The 25,400-nt window shown below is 46.8% G+C and overlaps 1 protein-coding gene and 1 pseudogene across 2 annotated transcripts in view; both read left to right on the top strand.

Annotated features, from left to right (window-relative positions):
- LOC310784514 (tight junction protein 2-like) overlaps window positions 1-25,400 on the top strand; it is a gene marked incomplete at its 3' end in the record, with an annotated part of 107,148 nt that overhangs the window by 73,354 nt on the left and 8,394 nt on the right. The window contains exons 9-18 of the mRNA XM_083645496.1: window positions 8,751-8,856; window positions 9,203-9,321; window positions 9,522-9,585; window positions 10,367-10,517; window positions 11,096-11,204; window positions 17,307-17,526; window positions 18,064-18,248; window positions 22,186-22,281; window positions 22,568-22,647; window positions 23,170-23,380. Of these exons, the coding sequence (XP_083501622.1) occupies window positions 8,751-8,856; window positions 9,203-9,321; window positions 9,522-9,585; window positions 10,367-10,517; window positions 11,096-11,204; window positions 17,307-17,526; window positions 18,064-18,248; window positions 22,186-22,281; window positions 22,568-22,647; window positions 23,170-23,380 (1,341 nt within the window). The remainder of the gene's footprint in view (window positions 1-8,750; window positions 8,857-9,202; window positions 9,322-9,521; window positions 9,586-10,366; window positions 10,518-11,095; window positions 11,205-17,306; window positions 17,527-18,063; window positions 18,249-22,185; window positions 22,282-22,567; window positions 22,648-23,169; window positions 23,381-25,400) is intronic.
- Window positions 14,771-16,216, top strand: LOC310784036 (polypyrimidine tract-binding protein 2 pseudogene; annotated as a pseudogene). Its single transcript has one exon. The product of its transcript is annotated as a polypyrimidine tract-binding protein 2 pseudogene (transcript).

Here is a 25,400-nt window from a genome sequence, read left to right as displayed (position 1 = left end):
CCCGCCCCCACCATACACACATACTGTACTGCAGCATGACGGGGGTATAGCCCCGCCCCCACCATACACACATACTGTACTGCTGCAGCATGACGGGGGTATAGCCCCGCCCCCACCATACACACATACTGTACTGCAGCATGACGGGGGTATAGCCCCGCCCCCACCATACACACATACTGTACTGCAGCATGACGGGTATAGCCCCGCCCCCACCATACACACATACTGTACTGCAGCATGACGGGGGTATAGCCCCGCCCCCACCATACACACATACTGTACTGCTGCAGCATGACGGGGGTATAGCCCCGCCCCCACCATACACACATACTGTACTGCAGCATGACGGGGGTATAGCCCCGCCCCCACCATACACACATACTGTACTGCTGCAGCATGACGGGGGTATAGCCCCGCCCCCACCATACACACATACTGTACTGCTGCAGCATGACGGGGGTATAGCCCCGCCCCCACCATACACACATACTGTACTGCTGCAGCATGACGGGGGTATAGCCCCGCCCCCACCATACACACATACTGTACTGCTGCAGCATGACGGGGGTATAGCCCCGCCCCCACCATACACACATACTGTACTGCTGCAGCATGACGGGGGTATAGCCCCGCCCCCACCATACACACATACTGTACTGCAGCATGACGGGGGTATAGCCCCGCCCCCACCATACACACATACTGTACTGCAGCATGACGGGGGTATAGCCCCGCCCCCACCATACACACATACTGTACTGCAGCATGACGGGGGTATAGCCCCGCCCCCACCATACACACATACTGTACTGCAGCATGACGGGGGTATAGCCCCGCCCCCACCATACACACATACTGTACTGCTGCAGCATGACGGGGGTATAGCCCCGCCCCCACCATACACACATACTGTACTGCTGCAGCATGACGGGGGTATAGCCCCGCCCCCACCATACACACATACTGTACTGCTGCAGCATGACGGGGGTATAGCCCCGCCCCCACCATACACACATACTGTACTGCAGCCCCACCATACACACATACTGTACTGCTGATTTTGTTGTGCATTGAGGGCAGCTGTGTATTTAAGAAATACAGTGTTATAGTGTCATGGTGTTGTGTCATCATACTGTGTTTTCATCACTCCATTGACATTACATTGATGTAGTTCCTGGTTCGCCACACTCATTTCTACACAAGAGGATTACGGCCACATGGGAAAAAAGTTGTTCTGAGTTTAAAGTCAGAATTCTGAGAATTAAGTCAGAATTCTGAGTTCCAACATGAAGTTTGCTGGTTCGAGCCCCTGAGTTACCTCTGGCTTGGTCGGGCGTCCATACAGGCACAATTGGCTGCGGGTGGGAAGACAGATTAAGGGGACATTCACACCAAAAGTGTTTTTTTCAGTCAGAACGCTATGAAAATCATGTTGAGAGCGCTTCCATTGTGCACAAAACACAGCGCACGGAGCAGTTTTTTGTGCTTCGTTTTATTTTCCCCTGCAGCCGCGTGCAGTACAGATCAGAACACAACGACCACAAGGACGGAGGCCAGCTGGCTTTGTCTGTTTGATGTTGTTCACTGTCAACATGAAAGCCAGATTATTGCCAATTCTGGCAGCAGTGGAGGTTGAGGATCCCTCGGGAGGAGAAATGGTAGGAGGAGTGGAAAACACGAGCAGCGCGCTTTTTAATGTTCAACTTTTTTCAGCTTTAAAACGCCCACAGCGCTCCTCTAAAAACAACAGACGCCACCAATTCATTAAAAGAGGAGCACGTTTAGCGCGTCCTTACATAGAGAATGAATTGTCAGAAAGACGCTGGCAGCTCCAAAAACGCTTTGGGTGTGAATGTCCCCTAAGGGTATGTGATAGTCAATGTCACTTCAATCTTCTCTATCAGTATGTGTCCTGATTGCAGTGCTAGTGCCGGGGCGCCTGTTCGGCGGGGAGGGGAACTAGGGGGAATGACGCGATCCACTCTTAAATAAATTTTTCACATGTGGCTGTACTCTTCTTCCACACATTCCGAAGCACAGAAGTCATCACAATATGCTTATTCAAGCACAGAAGTCATCACAATATGCTTATTCAAGCACAGAAGCCATCACAATATGCTTATTCAAGCACAGAAGTCATCACAATATGCTTATTCAAGCACAGAAGTCATCACAATATGCTTATTCAAGCACAGAAGTCATCACAATATGCTTATTCAAGCACAGAAGTCATCACATTATGCTTATTGGAAGTATGGCTGTGTAATGTATCCAATGGCATTATTCCAACTGTCCCCTAGAGACTGTACAGCTACAAATAATGTATACACACACACACACACACACACACACACACACACACACACAGGCTACAAATAGGTATTTAAGGCGTTAAAAATAAAATCTGAATCTGGACATTCTCAAGTTTCCGCTTGCAGCTGCTTAGCTACTGTATATAGAGAGAGAGAGAGAGAGAGAGAGAGAGTGAGTGAGTTAGTTGAGTGATTGGCTGCTGTCAACTGAAATTTAGGAACCTCCAGAACTCCTGTGCAAATATGAATAGAAAATGAACTGACCATATTTACTTGAATTGACAACAAGAAGCAATTTGTGTCATGGCTCAAAAAGGGCAACCCTTCTCTGTGTTTTCTCTTGCAGATAAAATGTCATACTTTTAGATGAAGGACCGCCCAAGACACAAGTCTTTTATAAGCTGTAAAATGGCTGCGTGACACGTGACTAAAAGTTGGAACACTTTCACACTTTGCAATTCTGTTTTTAACTGCTCTAAATCTTTCCACCTTTTTAATACATGATTCTTTTTCCTAAATAAATAAAAGTATTTTAATCACTATGTACTTTGAATTGTGTGATTCATTAAGCATACAGTATAAGTTGAATAATGCCAATGGAAAAATATTGACATTATATATTGCAGTGCACCAAAACATCTTCTTGGTTTGATCTGGTATCAGAAGGGTATTGACTTTGTAATGTCAGATTATTTGATCACTTATCATGATGTTGCAGACAATAACTTATTTTTGTGAATACAGAATGTTGCATGACAAACCATGGCTCATGCAGTGGGTAAGACGCTTGTTGAATTATCAGTGTAATAACATATTAATGATTTGTCTTAACAGTGTATGAAGCTGTCGTCGTCTGCTCAGCGTATATCTGAGCTTCCCGACACTTCCTGTTTATATCTGAGCTTCCCAACACTTCCTGTTTATATCTGAGCTTCCCAACACTTCCTGTTTTCTGCCCATGCAACATTTCCATCTCACACACATGTCACATACCATACCTGCTCCTCTTGTCACTTGTCACCTACCGCTGCTCTGATTGGCTGGTTTGCAGGAAGTAAAGCGCACCTCACCATCAGCTGAAACCTGGAATGTTTTTTTGTTTTTTTAAGATTCCTGAGTGAAATGACCTGGAAGTACATCAGTGGCAGCCATGATAAGAGCTGTTTGAATTCTCTACACACTAAGGAAAGGTGCTGAAATGCTTCCTGACTTAGCTCCTTTAGGGTAGGATACACTGGACCACCTGACTTAGCTCCTTTAGGGTAGGATACACTGGACCACCTGACTTAGCTCCTTTAGGGTAGGATCCACTGGACCACCTGACTTAGCTCCTTTAGGGTAGGATACACTGGACCACCTGACTTAGCTCCTTTAGGGTAGGATACACTGGACCACCTGACTTAGCTCCTTTAGGGTAGGATACACTGGACCACCTGACTTAGCTCCTTTAGGGTAGGATCCACTGGACCACCTGACTTAGCTCCTTTAGGGTAGGATCCACTGGACCACCTGACTTAGCTCCTTTAGGGTAGCATACACTGGACCACCTGACTTAGCTCCTTTAGGGTAGGATCCACTGGACCACCTGACTTAGCTCCTTTAGGGTAGCATACACTGGACCACCTGACTTAGCTCCTTTAGGGTAGCATACACTGGACCACCTGACTTAGCTCCTTTAGGGTAGCATACACTGGACCATCTGACTTAGCTCCTTTAGGGTATGATACACTGGACCTGACTTAGCTCCTTTAGGGTAGTATACACTGGACCACCTGACTTAGCTCCTTTAGGGTATGATACACTGGACCTGACTTAGCTCCTTTAGGGTAGCATACACTGGACCTGACTTAGCTCCTTTAGGGTAGTATACACTGGACCACCTGACTTAGCTCCTTTAGGGTATGATACACTGGACCTGACTTAGCTCCTTTAGGGTAGCATACACTGGACCTGACTTAGCTCCTTTAGGGTAGGATCCACTGGACCATCCTTTAGCTCCTTTAGGGTATGATACACTGGACCTGACTTAGCTCCTTTAGGGTAGCATACACTGGACCTGACTTAGCTCCTTTAGGGTAGGATCCACTGGACCATCCTTTAGCTCCTTTAGGGTATGATACACTGGACAAATTACCTATACCACTATATATATGTCAATGGGAAAAACACACTTTCCTCAGCAACTGAGCAGGAAATGGATTAAAATACATATAGTCTGAGCAGGAAATTGATTAAAATACATATACGGTAGTCTGAGCAGGAAATGGATTTCACCATTGAAATCAGTGTGACTTGTACATTAGTCAGCTAGTGTTTCAGTCACGCAGACATTCAGACTGGCTAATTGACAAACAGACTGGCTAATTGACAGACTGGCTAATAGACAGACAGACTGGCCATGGACAAAAACATAACCACCATTCATGAGTAACTCTGATGGCCATGTTAGAGGTCCACATCACTGATCTATCTGATTGATTTTTTTTTTGGTTTAAATATTATCAGCTCGTTAGCTGGCTAACCAGTATCTCATCAGCTAATTGCATGAACACACTACTCCTCGACGGTCGTCAGTCGCTGTTATTTTCAGATTACACAACTTGCTTACTTGTAAGAGTCTTGAGGTGGTCGTTTCCACACTATATGACTGAGCTGCAACAGGGGATCACACATTAGAAAAGATTTCATCAGGAGAATTCCTGATGAGTCCGCAAACGCAATCTCACACAGGTCTGTTCACGGCTTCATTTCTAAACACACAAGCTTGCACATATGAGTCATTCTACACAATTGGTTCAAAGTCAGAGTTATTCCATTTATTGCTATCTCAAATATTATTTTGGGTTTCAATATATAATAGAATGATCTTAGTATTGATCTTCGTAAACATCTAAGATTTGCATAGCTACTTAAATGCTTTTTTAAATGTGTTTTCTTGTTGTAGGACAGCAGTTTGCACCAGATCAGTAGAATGGCCCATACTTTCTCCAGGTTTGCTCCTCAGCCCACCTGCCCCAGGTGTGTCTGCCTCACCCTGCACTCTGATTGGCTGTAGGAGCACGTTGATGGCTGTGCAACACGCCCAGATATTTAGCAGGCTAGACATCTGTCTGGCCTCTGACTCATCAGCGAGCACTCTGGGAGCTCCCCGCTCGCGTCTGTGCACAGTTCACACTTCACACGAGCGCTGATTTGCGAGCACAGAGCCAACGCCGATTTGCATGTGATCTGTTGCCGAGCTGCAGATACTGTCGCCAAGGGCTCACCGGGGGGTAATATTGGCTAGTCTGAACTCAGCATTACCATCACTGTCTTGTTAACACCGATTAGCACACTAGCTTATGATCTATTAGACGCTATAGTGTAAGTAGTGGCTTGTAGGTGTATGTTAACATTAATATTAGTTGCTTTGCTAAACTACTCTGCTGGCTAGTTAGCTCAGAGTGTTTTGGAGTAGAGACTGAGGGCTGCAGACAGGACACTTTACCGTCACAACCTACATTTTGGAAACAAATCCGCCTTATCACACTATTCACTTTGACTGAGAATGTTACTGAATTGACCTACAGCCACACCGCAACAATCTGTTTCAGGTGTCTCTTTTTTCCCATGGCGCTGGCCAGCAGGCCTGCTGGGGTCAGAAGATGGCAAAGTCAGGACAGTCACTCATGGACGTTTAGTGAGGCTAGGGAATAGGGGCTGTAGCTAGGGATAGGAAGGTTGGGGTTCGAGAGGTGGGTAGGGGGATATGGGTGGTGGGGTGCAAGAAAGGTGGGTAGGGGCAATGGTCCGTAGTTATGGATAGGAAGGTGGTAGAGAGTCTGGATTCGAGGGGTGCGTAGGTGGAGCAAGGAACGGGGTGAGGGAAAAGGGGGCGTACAAATGACAGGGGGGCTTTTGTTAAGAATGGGTCTTTTGTTGAGAACAAACAAAACAAACCCTAACCCCATCGAGCGTGTTCTGGCGCTACGCGAGTGGGATTCGGCGAGAACGAGGTAGCCGGCTGCTTCCGTGCGGAACCGGTGCGGACACGCCAAGGAAAGAGTGCTGCCTGCCGGCTTGAAGCGTCGACTAGCCTTCACGTCAACTTCATAAATGCTCGAGTCCAAGTTCAAGTCACAAATCCTGAAAATGAGTCCAGGGCTCAGAGTCCAGGGCTACAACACTGCCATGTGAAACGGACATGGATTCTTCACAGTTGTGTCAAAGCAGGAGTAAACGCAGCAACATTGGTATTATAGATTTCTGTTCACATAACACAACTGTGGCAGCACCATCTTGAGGGCCAATTTGAAAAACGACACATTGCATTGCTTATATTTTATGAGAGCAGAAGTAGCTGAAGAGTTTGACGTATATGTATGTAGTGTTAAAGTTTGTGAACTGTCACAGCCTTAAAATGTGTGAGTTTTGTTTTAAAAATGTGCAGTCTCTAGAAAGTCAGCTAGAGTGAATTGTGACATCACAAACTTTATGCCGGCTCCATAGAATCCCACTATAAAGGCTGAAAAAAGCACAACACTTTAAACTGTGATTTCTCAAAAAGTACAAAAGGTATCAAACAACTCAATAAGAGTAAGACACCAAAAGTGTTGACCCGTCTAAAGTTTGATTTGACTTTGTACTACAAAGTACAAAGAGTAGTTAGAGTTGAACAGTCCTCCCAGACTTAAACAGGTACTAAAAGGTTGTGTGCTGCTGTTCGTTCACGAGGTCGAGATGGCGGCCACAACAAAAACGTCACATGACTGAAATCCATGCCTGGAGCTAGAGGGGGCGGAGCTAGAGAGGGCGGGGCCATAGTGGCTCAGTTGAATGGGTGCAGGGGTCGGCTGGACCTTCGTTTGCTGCTCTGATTGTTTTCAGAATTGGTGCCATTGCAAAAGTGTTAACATTAAGTAGTGTTGGCAAGAGACAGAATCCTTTCTCCGGTAATGGCATAAAAATAAGGATCGGTACAATCGGCCAATTTGTAAAATTTTGGCAATGGCTCCAATTCCAAAATTCTTCAGGGCATCAAACTGTACATGTAACCAAATGTGCTGCTTTGACCCGAATCTGAACCATGTGGCTTGTTTCTGCCCTATTTGACCCGGCCCAATCTGAACCCAGAGTCTATCAGTCTGCCCACTAATGAGACTGGCACAGACGGGGTTTGCGCCTGACGTCCCCTATACAGCTATTTATTATTATTGTTATTATTATTATTATTATTATTATTATTATTATTATTATTAGCCAAAATGCCGTCTGGACCTAAAACACCTACAATTGATCAGCTCCAACTCCGTTCTCGCGTCAGTTGGACTGTAAACAATATCCAGACTGATGGTGCCCAGGTTTGTCCAGGCCCAATCTGGGTGCCCAGATTGGGCCTGGACAAACCCACCTTCATCTGGTTTGACAGATCAGATCATTGTCACATTTCTCTACCCATCGCTCACTGTCACTCTGTCCCTCAGTCGTACATTCTCTCCACACACCCGTCATGTCTGGCTCTTGCATGCAGAATGTCTCTCTAACCTGAATGAATCTAATAGAGGAGTTAATGCACTGTCCCTGCTGAAACACGACTGTGTGCTAACTGCTAACTGCTAACCACTTCCCTCCCACTGTCCCACCACAAATGATGGGGTTAATTAGGCATGACGGAACACAACAACACTGCCAAAGTCACAGAGCTGTTGGATGTAAAGGGGTTTGTCATGGTGTCATGGTGTCATGGTGTCCTATTTGTAGTGGGACAGCTGTATTGTCGCTCTCTTCTTCTGTGGTTTCCTCACTTGCTGGGTCCTCAAACAATTCTAAAGACTTTGTTGTTTTTGTTAATTTGTTTGATTTACAGGCGTCTGTTTTTCCCCATCTTTAATCTGTCTCCCTCTGTCTCTTCTGAGTAGCGTACTGAGTCTGTTTCCCTCTGTCTCCTCTGGGTAGCCTACTGAGTCTGTCTCCCTCTGTCTCTTCTGAGTAGCCTACTGAGTGCCACAGTCTAAGCCAAGGGATCAAAACAGCAAGCGCCAAATCAAGTGACGTGGATCGTTCAGATCAGTTAAAATGGTACCTACTACCTACCCAACAGCACATGTACTTTTTGCTGCTTTTGCCCAAATCTGTATGGTTTGGATTATTTCTGGCATATTTTGTCTATTGTAAACTATAGATAAGATTTGTTCAAATACTGGCTGCTTTTAGCTGAAGACTTGAACTGTGGCACCAGGGTTTGTCCTCAAGGCTCAGAGAAACTTGAATAACTGGTCCTCACTCTGTCCCAGAGGTTGATCGGCTGGTGGAGGGGCTTCCTGACATACTAGTTACTGCTGGTGATGGTGGCAGAACATCTGGAGAAGGGGATGTTGTTGAAATGATGGACGTCTGTCTAATGTCATCTCTGTCTGTCTGTCTGTCTGTCTGTCTGCCTGTCTGTCTGTCTGTCAGACATCTCAGAGATGGAGTCATACCACTCCTACTCTCCAGCAGAGGAGAGGAGGTCCCGTCAGTCAGACCTGTCCTCCCACTCTTCTAATGAAAGAGACAAACCCAGGTAGGCTGGATGGAAGTCAGAGTGAAGTATCTGCTACATGAAACTAGATGACCTAATACATCCATTAGTCCCAACCATGGCATACTAGCCTGTCGTGAAGGGGTTAAATAACACTCCAAAGTGAGAAAATGGGTTGTATGAGTGCCCACAAGTTTTCTGCACTGTTTGATGTAAAAAATAATAATAATAATACTTTAAATGTGAAAATATAGAATATAAGTTTGTGCACCCCCTCTATATATACTATATATACTCTTAATCTGACACTACATCAGCTTTGATCAGTCGGTGTCACACCTTGTATGTCCCTACTGAGCCTCCTTACCTGTATGTCTCTGTGTAATAGGGAAGAACCTATCAGAGTAGCCAAAATGTCAGCCATGGCCTCCCCGTTCAGAGTACCCGAAGACCCCCAGGCCTCAGCTGAGCTGGGCCGAGAACCACCACAGATAGAGGAGCCTCCAGGTAAGCACACACCACACCATTCACCTCAGTATGAGATGATTCCAGTGAAAGACCATAAATGATAATACAGTATTGAATTATCGCCCAGCACAACTGAAGCTCTAATGTAGCTATAAGGTCTTGGTGTGTTTCAGTGTTGATTTTCTTTCCTCCAGGTGCTGTTACCACAACCCCCAAGATTCTGCTCCAACCCAGTCCAGGTGCTGTTCCCCCGACCCCCAAGATTCTGCTCCGCCCCAGTCCAGAAGAGGAAGAGATCTATGGGTGAGTTCTCTGCGTCCAGAGGGAGGCCATTGGAAATCGACTTATTCTGTCATTTCAGTATGAGGACATGTTGGCCTAATATAGACAGTTTCCACTCACAACATAAACATTCTAAATTGCCCCCAGCTTACTTCCTGTTGCAGTGTTTGCTGGTACAATAACTGACAGGACATAATTTAGGTTCCAAACAGTTCCCTAGCAACACAATTCCATGAAAAACTGTCTATATGTTTGTACCGTATGGTCGTACCAGAAGGGGCTGGAGACACAGCCCTGCGGCGCTCCTATGCTGATGGTCAGTGGGGAGGAGGTGCGGTTATCCACGCGAATTTGGGTTCAGCATGATACTCTTCACAAACGTGAATAACTTTTATGTCTTTTGAAGCGTTTGATAAAAATCTTGTTTAAAAAAAACTTATTTACATTCCAAAAGTCATAAAAGTTTAAAAAAAAATTGTCGTGCTGAACCCAAATTTGCGTTCCCATAAACTTTTTTGGGAGTGTTATGAGTTTTATGAATCATGAATTTTACTTTTAAGAGTTTTATGAATATGGACCCGGGTGTTTAGAAGAGCAAATGTACAAATTAATTCGATGTTGAATCACTATTGCATGGTGTCAATCGATCATAGAGAGTAGCTAAATTAACATTTACGGTATGTTTATGAAAATGTTGCCGACTGTTCCTTAAGTGAATTAAATGAACATAATAATTCAGTTGAGTAAACACAATCATAAGCAGATACATTGTTTTTGGAATCCTGTGTTAACTTGCCTGCAGGCCGAACACAGTGATGGTGACTTTTCAGAAAGGAGACAGTGTAGGACTGAGGCTGGCAGGAGGAAACCATGCTGGCGTCTTCATCGCTGGTGTTCAGGAAGGCAGTCCAGCCGAGGAGGAAGGCCTGCGAGTCGGAGACCAGATCATTAAGGTAGTGGGTCCCAGCACCAACCTATATATATATATATATATATATATATATATATATATATATCATACAGAGAGAGGCCTTTGATACACAGGGCTCCCACACTCCTGGAAAATCTGCAAAGTCAAGTCAGGCCTGGAGAAGTTCTGAAAAATCAGAAAAGGGAGAACATTTTTTTTTTAAGTCATGAAATATGAATGAAAATGTGAAAAGATGACCAATCCGGCATGCTGCTTAGTGCTTAACGTGTCCAGTGCACCATGTACTGTAGTCATAATAACGGTGGAGATATGTGGTCGTCTATTTAACTCAGTCTGTAAATCTCATGTAAATCCAACATAAATTCATATGTATCATCCACAGAACACTTCACCACTCATGAACATATTTGTGATTGTCTTTAGTTATCTTCCTACTTCTTATCTCTGTATATTGATGTGACCGCTACGCTGCATACAGACACTAAGACAAATTCCTCGTATGTAACTTGCATACTGTGGCAATAAAAGTGATTCTGATTCTGATTCTGATTCTGATGTACTGTAGTCATCATAACGGTGGCTTTTGTTTGTGTTTTGAAGGTGAACAACGTCGATTTCCAGGGCATTGTGAGAGAGGAGGCAGTGCTCTTCCTGTTGGAGATTCCAAAAGGAGAGGACATCACCATCCTGGCCCAGAGCAAACCTGATGGTAAAAGACTCCCGACAAATGACCTACGAGTGTCCAATGAACAAGAACTTGCCCTACTAGTGTTCAATGAACAAGAACGTGGCAGTCTTAATTGACTTGAGTGTAGGTTGTTACAGTGTGTCTCGTGCAGTAACCCAGAACACAGTGTTCTCTCCCACAGTGTACTGCCAGCTGTCAGACCTCGCTCTCTCTCTCTCTCTCTCTCTCTGTCTGTCTGTCTGTCTGTCTGTCTGTCTGTCTGTCTGTCTGTCTGTCTGTCTCTCTCTCTGTCTGTCTGTCTGTCTGTCTGTCTGTCTGTCTGTCTGTCTCTCTCTCTGTCTGTCTGTCTGTCTGTCTGTCTCTCTCTCTCTCTCTCTGTCTGTCTGTCTGTCTGTCTGTCTCTCTCTCTCTCTCTCTGTCTGTCTGTCTGTCTGTCTGTCTGTCTGTCTGTCTGTCTCTCTCTCTCTCTCTCTCTCTGTCTGTCTGTCTGTCTTATCTGTGCAGTGGTGGAGATACACGCTTGGGGTCCCAGAGGCTTTTAGACCAGTTCAGGCTCGTTTTGGTTCAGCCATCCGTGGTGCACATGGACTCATGCAGCAACACACATCAGTGAAAAACACACAGGGTGTGAGAGATGTTATGTAATGAGCTTGTGCTTGAGCGTTAGAGTTGCTTTAGCCTGGTGGAAAAATGTTTTTGTGAAGAGATCACACAATCACTGGGTCATATCCTACATGTATGCCAAGATCACTGGGTCATATCCTACATGTATGCCAAGGGCAAACGTTCTCTTGGTTTAAAAAAAGGTGAAAGGGTAGCACATCTCAGTTTTCAAAGTCAAGGAGGACAAAATACTCACATTTCACTTCATTTATTGGCTCACATCAGAAAAAACAAAACGCTTACGCGTTTCGGCAAAGAGCCTTCAGTTCTCTTGGTTTGTTTCTAGCACTCAAAATCTATTTTTTCCCCTTTTAATTACCATTCAATTCAATTCAATTCGTTTATTTGTTCGATAGGGGACAGGTGTACATTAATGAACATTTCAAAAAAATGTAAATGCACGACAATTACAGTCACAGGACTGGTTTCCATTGTTAGTCCCCCTGCCAGATGATACAGGCTTAGAATCCTGGTAGGGGATTGATGGGTCAGTACATCAAAGGACGTGTTTCAGCAAACCAGTGGTGTGTAATTTATGCTTGGAGTAATGAAGACGGTGAGCGACTTTAAATTGGATCAGCTGGTATCTGCTATTAACCGGAGCAGAGTTGCACCACAGACAGACTCCTTTCCCATATAATGTCAGATAAATCAATACCAAGTTACCCCTGCCATGCTTCTCTAATCCTCTCAGTAGAGGCTGTATTGCGGTTGTCAAACAGACATACAAATATAGATATATTAGATATTAGGGATGTTCATCAATTGTCGAAAATCGATAATTGATCGTTAAGGATTGGAATCGATCCTGTGGAATTTGGATCAATTTTGTTATTATTAATTTTTTTTTTTTTTGGACTAGGTTTGGGTGGAATTCGTTCCTCCTCGCCCCACTCCATTGCACAGCCGACTAACGTGAGGTGGAGCTTCATATAGTCTCATTTTTTCTGGCTGGGCACGGGCCTTTGTGCCAACAAAACTGTTTTAAACATGGGGAATTCACACCGGCATGCGCCGGGGACAGCAGTGTTGGAGAGGAGACACATTGAAATAAAGAGTTCATTGAGGAGAACACGTTGTCTTTCGTATTTTCTGCCATAGGCATTCATTTTGTAAAAAAAATATATATATATATATATATTAATATGATCGATAATCGATAATTGATCCTTAACTCATTGAGTGCCAGCCACTTTTGGAGAACGGACGCTCCCAGTGCCAGAGTTTCAGAGCTTTTTTCAGTGATTTCTCGAGGCCCACAGAATATTGTGTGATATGGGCTACATGCACAACTCCACTACTTCCTGAAATTAGTACAGCTTCTTTATTTCCTGTCATCACTATTGGATGAACTGATTAATGTCAGGTGTGCTGCAGTCACAACAATGATCAGGCACACCTGATTAATCAGTTCATCCAATAGTGTAGGACAGGAAATAAAGAAGCTGTACTAATTTCAGGAAGTAAAAAAGTTGTGCATGTAGCCTATTACTATGTAAACACTGAACATGCAAAACGAACGATGAGACTCTCTTCTATCATCAGCAAAAACAGGTTTATTGATATAATTTTCTGTTCTTTAGTTATCAGCCGGAGAAGATAGCTTGATTTAACCAAAAACAGCCGTTTTTTTCTAGAAGCTGAGATAATGACGCTTTTGTGAAATTAAACATTTCAAGCACATCACTGACTCTGAAGCTAATTTTCTGATGTAGTCACACCTCAAAAATAATTTCCTTCAATAAAACAGTGAAGGCCAGGGAATTTTGTTTGGCAGAATAATATTTTTTAGCTGCAACCAGCAGCGCTGGCCCCTGTGTGCGCTGCTGGTTGCAGCTTCTTGCTGGTCTTGATTTGCTGCTGGTGGGCATCAGATATTCTGGCTTGCGTTTGCCAATCCTGTCCTGCTGTCTGGGTCTGTCTGGGTCAGTGTTGTGTGCTGCTCTGCGTGCCCCCCCCCCCCCCCCCCCCCACCCCTCAACTGCAAACCCCACCTCCGTAGGAGTGTCTGGTGGCTCTCTGCTGAGTTTGCTGTGCACAGTGAAGGGTGCGCGACATCCAGCTTTTTTACAGCGTTCCGCGTGTGTTTGTCACCGGCTCCCATGCTTCCAGTTGAGAATAATAACAACTCCACGGCTGATCATGCGGATGGGCTGTCGCAGCGGACACGGAGGAGCTCAATTGTGGGAGCAGATTGGCTGCTGCAGGCACAGCTAACGTTATGCTTCATGCATATCGATGCATACGGATGCGATGCGATTTCCGTTTCCCCAACGACTTCGTCTCTGTTTTTCTCTGCCTTTCTGTAATCTGGAGAGCACTGTCGCCACCTAAGGGTTCTGTAAAATAGGTTATAGACCTCCAATAGCTACAATATTTGTACAGGAGATGCAGAAGGCTTTGATCGACGTCCCACCGTCAAAAAACGCATTGGATGTCGATCGACGTCCTTGGCACTCTACGTCACTATTTAATTGGACATCGAAAGACGTCCATGGCACTCAATGAGTTAATTTTCACCGATTATCGATTATGGAAAATTTTCATCCCTATTAGATATAGATATATATTGCTTCAGGTCTGTTGCTCTACCGCGACTGTGTGTACGTTGCGTAAAAAAAAGGCATTATGTAGGGACTGAAGTGTGTGTTGCACATGATGACATCATAACATTATGACATCATGACATAACATGGCATCATAACATTATTACATCATTGTGATATAACATTATGACTGATGACATCACTCACTGTTGACATCACAATTGCTCGAGTAACATCATCACTGATGACATCACTCACTGATGACATCACAATTGCTCGAATGACATCACTGATGACATCACTCATTTAAGACATCACTCACTGATGGATGCTTGCTGGGCCGAAAGCGGTGTAAAAGCTATAGAAAATCTTGACAGAATGGATGGCATCAGTGAGTGGCATCATGCAGTTTGCATGAAAAGAGGATCAGATGAGCTGAATGGGACGTCCAATGGGAGCGATAGTAAAAAGCTGAGAGTGGAGGAGGCGTCTCCATCCCGTGTGCTCCACATCCGGAAACTGCCCAACGAGGCATCAGAGACTGAAGTCACTGCCCTTGGCCTGCCCTTCGGCAAGGTCACCAACATCCTCATGCTGAAAGGAAAGAACCAGGCATTCTTGGAGATGGGAACAGAGGAGGCAGCCATCACTATGGTCAACCACTACACCACTGTAACTCCTCATGTCCACAATGTTCCCATCTTCATCCAGTACTCCAACCACAAAGAGCTCAAGACAGATGCTGGCAAACAGCGGACCCAGGTGGTGCTGCTCCAGGCTCTGACTGCAGCCTCCAGGCCCATACTGCGGATCATCATCGACAACATGTTCTACCCCGTAACACTGGACATACTGCAACAGATTTTCTCCAAATTTGGCACAGTCATGAAGATAATCACCTTCACCAAGAACAATCAGTTCCAGGCCCTGTTGCAGTTCAGTGATCCTGTCAATGCCAGCCAGGCCAAACTGGCGCTGGATGGCCATAACATCTACAACTCGTGTTGCACGCTGCACATCGACTTCTCCAAGCTGGTCAACCTAAATATCAAGTACAACAACGATAAGAGTCGTGACTACACACGGCCAGAGCTACCCGCAGGCGACGGCCAGCCCAGCCTCAACCCCAACATGGCTGCTGCAGCCTTCAGCAAAGACTCCAACTTCCTGCTCGGAGCCATGAACCCTCTGAGCGCTACTGAAGGGAGGGTGGCCCTGACCACACACTCAGCCTCCAGCGGGGTCCTGCTGGTCAGCAACCTCAATGAGGAGATGGTTCTGCCCCAAAGTCTGTTTACCCTCTTCGGGGTTTACGGGGATGTCTCCAGGGTGAAAATCCTTTACAACAAGAAGAACATCGCTCTCATTCAGATGTCAGACGCCAAACAGGCCCAGCTCGCTATGAGTCACCTGAACGGTCAGAAGATGTACGGCAAGATCATCCGTGTGACGCTGTCTAGGCACCAGACGGTGGTGCTGCCCCGTGACGGCCTGCACGACCAGGGCCTCAGCAAGGACTTCACCAACTCACCGCTGCATCGCTTCAAGAAGCCCGGCTCCAAGAACTTTCAGAACATCTTCCCCCCCTCTTCCACCCTCCACCTCTCCAACATCCCAGGAGATGTGACTGAAGACGACCTGCGGCTGCTGTTCTCCAATGCTGGCGGCACTGTGAAAGCATTCAAGTTTTTCCAGGATCGCAAAATGGCTCTGCTTCAGATGTCGACGGTGGAGGAGGCCATCCAGGCCCTGATCAACCTTCACAACTACAACATGGGAGTCAACCAGCCCCTTAGGGTGTCCTTCTCCAAGTCCACCATTTAAACATCTCACCCACAAACTCCCCACAGCAGCGTGGCTCGACCACGGCCCCCCCCCCCCCCCACTGAATAATATTAGTACAAAAGTTAAATTTGCTGTAACAATACTGTGTACCTAATGTATATGTACATTTCAAATAAAACTAAGCTACACATATTCACCTTCAGCATGCATATTAGTATATGGGCCGCACCACTTCCTCGTTCTGGCGAGCCAACCAAACATGACTCGCGTTCACGTCACGTGACTCACGTTCAAGCACGAATTGGCTGCAAAGACGTCAGAAGAGATGTATAAACAGATAGACGTAGGATTAGATTGATTACAACTGTCACAAAAATGATCAAATTATCGTATACATTTGGGGGATTTTGGGATTATTGATCGTACCTCGTACAGAGGTCAAAATTATCGTATGTCTGGCAACGCTGGCTCTCTGTGTTTCTCAATACAATGAGTAGAGCGGACTTAGGAGGCGGGCTGAAGCTCAGTGCCCACCCAATCAGAAGCTAGACTCGCTGGTATTTTCGGTGCACTTTTTCTATTGGCTGGGGGTGAAAAGAAAAAGATGTTCCTAACTTTTGATTGGTGGGGCAAAACTCATATCTGGGTGGGCCTAAAGGCTGCTCTACGCCCCCACCCCTGCCCATAGCTACTGTATATCCGGCCTCTGTGCTGAATGTGGGTCGAGTGGTTAACGTTAGATGCCAGTTTTATCTGACACAACCTGAGCCGACATATTATTTTACTTTACTGGATCCAAATATTGACAAACTGCGGGTTTTATGAGATGCCATCTCCCTTCTATTAACGTTACAGCCAACGGTCCACTCCACACATGCTGGTTACCTTGTTTTGTTTGGCATTAGAGAGATGTTATTTGTCCTAATGGAGAAAGTGTGGCGATACTCCAGTGGCCTCCACTCCTGTACGAACACTTTACTCCATCCTTCACAGATTTGTTCCCTCGTTCCTTTCCTCCGTCCACCTTCTCTTCACTCCTTTCATCTCTCTGTCTTCCCTCTACTTCTTGCATTGTGTCTCCCTCACTTTCTCTCTCTCAATCTGTCCATTCCTCTATTTGTCTCTCTAGCCTATAATGACGTCCTGGTGTCAGGGCGTGGGGACTCCTTCTTCATCCGCACCCACTTTGAATATGAGAAGGACACTCCTCAGAGCTTGGCCTTCACGCGGGGCGAGATCTTCAAGGTGGTGGACACGCTGTACGACGGCAAGCTGGGCAACTGGTTGGCTATCCGTACTGGCAAGGACAAGCAACTGCTGGAGAAGGGCATCATCCCCAACAAGAGCAGGTAGGCATTAAGCTAGCTACCCCTGTGTTAGCATAGAGCAGTGGCTCACAACATGGGGGTGCATGGACACCCAGGGGCCATTGAGGAAGCTCCAGGGGTTCTGTCTGCCAGGCTCAGAGTTCACCAATTCAGCCCATGTTTAAGCAATTTGGTCGTGGGCGACACATTTCCAGCGTCGGGCCCGAATATAACCGCCGGGAACGAGGAACGACCATGTTTACCTCTTGTAGTGTGACATAATCAAAGAGCACAGTGATAGCTATTAATAGCTGGTAGGCTATTTCTGGCTTTCTGCTATGGCGCTGTTCTGTTTGTTTTGCCTGACAGTCTTCTTTTCACTCTGTGAGTGTATTAATGATGAACGTGACTTGTTGGTGGAGACACACAACGAGGCGAGGCGGCTATTTCTCCTTTTGATTTAAAATCTATTGGTCCAGTAAAAATATGCCAAATCCTTCCGATTTGCGTAAAAGCACGGAAAGTAGGATACAGTGATAGACAGCCAAAGTGATGGAGTTGTATCTTGCTTCCTGTCAGGGCGGAGCAGATGGCCAGTGTCCAGAGCTCCCATAAGGCCAGTCCAGGTGACCGAGCAGACTTCTGGAGGCTGCGGGGCCAACGGGCGCTGAAGAGGAAGGACCTGAGGAAGGGCCGAGACGACGTCTGCATCCAGACGCTGGCCACTCGCTTCCCAGCATATGAGCGCGTGGTTCTCCGAGAGGGTGGGTGGAGTACCACGGTCAGAGGGTGGGTGGAGTACCACGGTCAGAGGGTGGGTGGAGTACCACGGTCAGAGGGTGGGTGGAGTACCACGGTCAGAGGGTGGGTGGAGTACCACGGTCAGAGGGTGGGTGGAGTACCACGGTCAGGTTGTGGTGCTGGTGCAGAGGGTGGGTGGAGTACCACCACGGTCAGAGGGTGGGTGGAGTACCACGGTCAGACGGTGGGTGGAGTACCACGGTCAGAGGGTGGGTGGAGTACCATGGTCAGAGGGTGGGTGGAGTACCACGGTCAGAGGGTGGGTGGAGTACCACGGTCAGGTTGTGGTGCTGGTGCAGAGGGTGGGTGGAGTACCACCACGGTCAGAGGGTGGGTGGAGTACCACGGTCAGACGGTGGGTGGAGTACCACGGTCAGAGGGTGGGTGGAGTACCATGGTCAGAGGGTGGGTGGAGTACCACGGTCAGAGGGTGGATGGAGTACCACGGTCAGGTTGTGGCGCTGGTGCTCATTCTCCCAGTTGTGGATGATGCCGTGTCTCCCCCAGAACTATAGTTCAGTCAGGACCACTTTAATAAAAATCAACTCTTATTGCTATTTGCAGAAGTGATATTTGGCAGAATGGCTCTGTTCTGGGAGCTGGAGCAAAAGACCCCCAGGTCAGAGCAGCAACATTGACAACAGGACTCAGTGTGTGTGTGTATGTGTATGTGTGTGTGTATGATATATATATATATATATATATATATATATATATATATATATATATATATATATATATATATATATATATATAATTTAATTTAATTTAGAATGTTGTCAAGTGAAAGGAGAATTCCGGTTTTTCACAACCTGAACCTTATTTCTAGCTTCATGATTTTTAATTCACCCTGAAACTTTGTTGTTGTTGTTGTTGTTGTTGTTGTTGTTGTTGTTGTTGTTGTTGTTGTTGTTGTTGTTGTAATATATATCGATGCACTAAAACGTTATTATGCGCCGAGCAGCAGCAGCCTGGAAACGAGGAATACGAGGCGTGTGTAATGCATGTATTTACGTCCTGTAAATAGCTTATTTTCTGACACACAACGGCTCATATCCTTATTATATGATAGTGACATGAATGTGACTTGCTGTATTTACCTCTGCCAGTCATCCATTGCTCTGTTTTCCATCCGGGGACTCAGAGCTGAGACTCAGTTGAGAGCTCAGAGCAGATCAAGCTGCCATGACAGTCCATGGCATGTAAACAGTATCTGGTGACTTGTGACATTGATCTGATTTTGTTCATATAGACGATGCATTTGAGTTCGTATTTATTTGAGCCGGCGCTGACTAACGTCATTAGGATTACAAAGTGAGGAGCGGGGGGAACAGGAGCTGCAGTGTGACGGACAGCAGAGAGAGACAGGCTGAACACAGTGTGACGGACAGCAGAGAGAGACAGGCTGAACACAGTGTGACGGACAGCAGAGAGAGACAGGCTGAACACAGTGTGACGGACAGCAGAGAGAGACAGGCTGAACACAGTGTGACGGACAGCAGAGAGAGACAGGCTGAACACAGTGTGACGGACAGCAGAGAGAGACAGGCTGAACACAGTGTGACGGACAGCAGAGAGAGACAGGCTGAACACAGTGTGACGGACAGCAGAGAGAGACAGGCTGAACACAGTGTGACGGACAGCAGAGAGAGACAGGCTGAACACAGTGTGACGGACAGCAGAGAGAGACAGGCTGAACACAGTGTGACGGACAGCAGAGAGAGACAGGCTGAACACAGTGTGACGGACAGCAGAGAGAGACAGGCTGAACACAGTGTGACGGACAGCAGAGAGAGACAGGCTGAACACAGTGTGACGGACAGCAGAGAGAGACAGGCTGAACACAGTGTGACGGACAGCAGAGAGAGACAGGCTGAACACAGTGTGACGGACAGCAGAGAGAGACAGGCTGAACACAGTGTGACGGACAGCAGAGAGAGACAGGCTGAACACAGTGTGACGGACAGCAGAGAGAGACAGGCTGAACACAGTGTGACGGACAGCAGAGAGAGACAGGCTGAACACAGTGTGACGGACAGCAGAGAGAGACAGGCTGAACACAGTGTGACGGACAGCAGAGAGAGACAGGCTGAACACAGTGTGACGGACAGCAGAGAGAGACAGGCTGAACACAGTGTGACGGACAGCAGAGAGAGACAGGCTGAACACAGTGTGACGGACAGCAGAGAGAGACAGGCTGAACACAGTGTGACGGACAGCAGAGAGAGACAGGCTGAACACAGTGTGACGGACAGCAGAGAGAGACAGGCTGAACACAGTGTGACGGACAGCAGAGAGAGACAGGCTGAACACAGTGTGACGGACAGCAGAGAGACAGGCTGAACACAGTGTGACGGACAGCAGAGAGACAGGCTGAACACAGTGTGACGGACAGCAGAGAGAGACAGGCTGAACACAGTGTGACGGACAGCAGAGAGAGACAGGCTGAACACAGTGTGACGGACAGCAGAGAGAGACAGGCTGAACACAGTGTGACGGACAGCAGAGAGAGACAGGCTGAACACAGTGTGACGGACAGCAGAGAGAGACAGGCTGAACACAGTGTGACGGACAGCAGAGAGAGACAGGCTGAACACAGTGTGACGGACAGCAGAGAGAGACAGGCTGAACACAGTGTGACGGACAGCAGAGAGACAGGCTGAACACAGTGTGACGGACAGCAGAGAGAGACAGGCTGAACACAGTGTGACGGACAGCAGAGAGAGACAGGCTGAACACAGTGTGACGGACAGCAGAGAGAGACAGGCTGAACACAGTGTGACGGACAGCAGAGAGAGACAGGCTGAACACAGTGTGACGGACAGCAGAGAGAGACAGGCTGAACACAGTGTGACGGACAGCAGAGAGAGACAGGCTGAACACAGTGTGACGGACAGCAGAGAGAGACAGGCTGAACACAGTGTGACGGACAGCAGAGAGAGACAGGCTGAACACAGTGTGACGGACAGCAGAGAGAGACAGGCTGAACACAGTGTGACGGACAGCAGAGAGAGACAGGCTGAACACAGTGTGACGGACAGCAGAGAGAGACAGGCTGAACACAGTGTGACGGACAGCAGAGAGAGACAGGCTGAACACAGTGTGACGGACAGCAGAGAGAGACAGGCTGAACACAGTGTGACGGACAGCAGAGAGAGACAGGCTGAACACAGTGTGACGGACAGCAGAGAGAGACAGGCTGAACACAGTGTGACGGACAGCAGAGAGAGACAGGCTGAACACAGTGTGACGGACAGCAGAGAGAGACAGGCTGAACACAGTGTGACGGACAGCAGAGAGAGACAGGCTGAACACAGTGTGACGGACAGCAGAGAGAGACAGGCTGAACACAGTGTGACGGACAGCAGAGAGAGACAGGCTGAACACAGTGTGACGGACAGCAGAGAGAGACAGGCTGAACACAGTGTGACGGACAGCAGAGAGAGACAGGCTGAACACAGTGTGACGGACAGCAGAGAGAGACAGGCTGAACACAGTGTGACGGACAGCAGAGAGAGACAGGCTGAACACAGTGTGACGGACAGCAGAGAGAGACAGGCTGAACACAGTGCAGCAGTGTGACGGACAGCAGAGAGAGACAGGCTGAACACAGTGCAGCAGTGTGACGGACAGCAGAGAGAGACAGGCTGAACACAGTGCAGCAAGGTAGATCATACATTGTTCATTTTCTCATGGTCTCTATGATATAATAAGGATATGAGCCGCTGCGTGTCAGAAACTACGTACAGGACGTAAATACACGCATTACACATGCCCCATAGTCCTTGTTTCCAGGCCGCTGCTCTGCGTATAAAAACGCTTTAGTGCATCAATATGAAAAACAACATTGTCCTTTAAAAGCGTCTGTACACTGTCAGTATAAAAATGGTGTCCTTCCAGCTGGTTTCAGACGTCCTGTCGTGCTGTTCGGCCCCATTGCTGATGCTGCTAACGAGAAGCTGGCCTCTGAGATGCCGGAGCAGTTCCTTATTGCCAGTGAGTCTCTTCTCCCCTCCTCACAAAACACATGGGGCCCTTTCTTGGTACAGGCGCTATCTACGTTTTGCGCTTGTGCACCTGTTTGTGCACCTGTTTGCGTGTCTTAACGCATGTCTTAACGATAGCATAAACGAGCGCAAACGCTAAATTACCGCTTTTGCGCCGATAGGGCCCATGGTTTTGTGTGCGTGTGGGAACATCTGCCTGCCTAGATTCTCCTTTGAAAAGTGTATTAATATCACTTGACAATGACATGTCCATTGTGTCTGTGTCCTTATGTCAGAAACAGAGCCTAAAGACGCAGGCTCTGAGAAATCCTCAGGAGTGGTTCGCCTTAACACCATCCGACAAATCATCGAGCAGGTGTGTGCACACGCACACACACACACACACACACACACACACACACACACACACACACACACACACACGCAGGTGTATGCACACACACACACACACACACACACACACACACACACACACGCACTGTTTTCATGACTTAAAATATATAATGTTCTATTCCAAAATATACAGTAACAAATAATTTTTTGGGGAAGAAAAAATGTATGTATCTTTAAATTTATATAATTTTTACAACCAAACACTGTTAGCTACTTGCTTTTAAAACCACTAGGCATCTTGCGCGCTATGCACGCTCGATTCCTAGGCTCGCCCACCCTGCAGCTCGCCGAGCTGGCCCTGCAGCTCGCATACGCAGCTGCCCTGCGGCGGGGCTGCGCCCTGCGGCGGCATCAGTGATGTCACAATGCTGGGACTATATGACATCACTGATGACATCATCAGGTGTCGGTATGCTATACACTGTGGCTGGTGATTAACAAAACAGTGACTTTCATGATCTCATGTCCCCATACCCTTGTACAGGACAAGCACGCCCTGCTAGATGTGACACCCAAAGCAGTGGACACCCTCAACTACACTCAGTGGTACCCCATCGTCATCTTCTTCAACCCAGACAGCAAGCAGGGCATCAAGGCCATGAGGCAGAGAGTCATCCCCAGCTCCAACCGAAGTGCCCGAAAACTTTACGAACAGGCTGTGAAACTGAGGAAGACGTGCTGTCACTTATTCACTGGTTGGTGCTGGACACTGTTACACACATTTCAGCAGGCATGTCATCAGTCTGAGGCTGTAGAAGTGATGGAAGTATAAGTAGGTAGAATCGGGGGGAGGAACCAGATGGAGACGATGGCTTCCGCCCCTGGGCTGTGCAGGTGACCTGACAGAGCCGGATTTTTTAATTACAGGTGATTGCCCTAATTGTCATCAGTGATGTCATAGAGCAGGTGAGGCCGCGACGCGCAGTGGTCATCAGTGATGTCATAAGAGCAAGTGATCCCGCACAGCGACAATGGCCTAGCAACAATCCAGCAAAAGAGAGTATTGGGCCCTCAGGCTATAATGAGTCCCCAGGCAGTTCTGACTCATATAAGATGCTTTCGGACCGGAGGAACTTTTTCATAGTTCTAGGAACAGTTGGAGGAACCCTCCCTTTTTTGTTCTGTTCAGAACCTGGAACCATCGTAGTTCTTTAACTTTAAAACCAGAAAATGGTGCTACTTCTCACTTGATATATTGCCCCAGTAAACACTTTCCTAATGAGTTTATGTCTCAATCACTAGTTTCAAGTCTTCTTCACTACAGCCTGATGTTCATTTAGTAAATCATGGTCCCATTTAGAGTCAAATAGATGATACAAAAAGGCTGTTTTGGAGCGTGATTGACAGGTCGCCTGTCCAGTGATCGTGCAGCTCGCCGATCACTGGACCAATAGCAGGAGGCCACACTGCATCTTTTCTCCTCCAATAGCAGGAGGCCACACTGCATCTTTTCTCCTCCAATAGCAGGAGGCCACACTGCATCTTTTCTCCTCCAAATTCACATCACTTTGGCCCAATTCCAATCCGCCCCCTTACTGCCTCAAGCCCTTAGAGGCGCGTTCACGTGAAGGGAGTGAGGGCTTAGTTAGGGATGTCCCACAGTGAAATCGCAAAGTGAATGAGGGCTCAGAGTGAGCCCTTTCTGCCCCCTTACCGTAAGGGAGCAGCTATGGCCACTTACGGAAAGGGAATTGCCCACAATGCATAGCGTTGTGACGTATAAAACGGGGAAGGCTGCAAATATCTGTCAAAAAAATAAAAGAACACACGCGCGAAACGAACGCGGTGTTTGCGAGTGCGCTGGAATGCCTTAATTGACAATGAAACATTAGGGATGTCAGATTAGACAAAAATATTATATCAGAGGAATGCAAGTAGTTATTTTACACAATCCTAGAATAATCATCGATCATTTCTATTACAATTGCAATCCACAACCTTTTTGATGAATGAGAAATAGTTTTACCGAATCTGTATTGTACAGTATTGACATTGTGTATAATGTTGGGTGACATGTCATTATTATGCTTATTTTAATTATAATTACACATGTTGCAGATTGCAGATTTTGCAGTAGGCTACATTTATTTTTAAATTACATGTTGTCCACTCTGGAGAGCCAGAGCCTGGATGAGAACAGACTCATCAGGGAGTCTATTCCTCAAAGCGTCTTGACAATAAACAATATAATAGTGAGCCCAAAACCTGCCAGAGTCAACATCATCTTGTCAAGTGCAAAGGGCTCTGCTGTCCCAATCCTCTTATTTAGCCAATGTGGATCCCTTCCACACTTGATGACTCAACCACTTTCAGATGGCGGCCATTAGAGGGACTGAGGGTTGAGGGCTTGAGTCTTTAGGGGGCGGATTGGAATTGGGCCTACGGCTCCAAATAACCAAGATGGCGACGGTGAAATGGCCAAAAACCAATGGTTGATGTCACGGTAGCTACGTCTATATACAGTATTTATATGGTCTATCTATGGCCATAGCATACAAACTACAATAAGTCAAGAACATACAATCTTAAAGGGATAGTTCGGTTTGTTTGAAGTGGGGTCCTATCAGCTAGTTCGATACACTAACTTAATTAGGTACAGTGTTCTGGACGCTTGGCGCATTGTGGAACGAGACCGCGCACTCAGCGCAGCACCCAAACCAGCCTTTTCTCTGTAAGTACGGGGTCAACAACTAAAACGTAATTTAGCCACCTAAA

The sequence above is a fragment of the Poromitra crassiceps genome (assembly GCF_964638095.1).
Source record: "Poromitra crassiceps genome assembly, chromosome: 10".
Classification (NCBI taxonomy): domain Eukaryota; kingdom Metazoa; phylum Chordata; class Actinopteri; order Beryciformes; family Melamphaidae; genus Poromitra; species Poromitra crassiceps.
The sequence above is the reverse complement of the archived record's forward strand: the minus strand, read 5'-3'. Positions and strand labels throughout refer to the sequence as shown.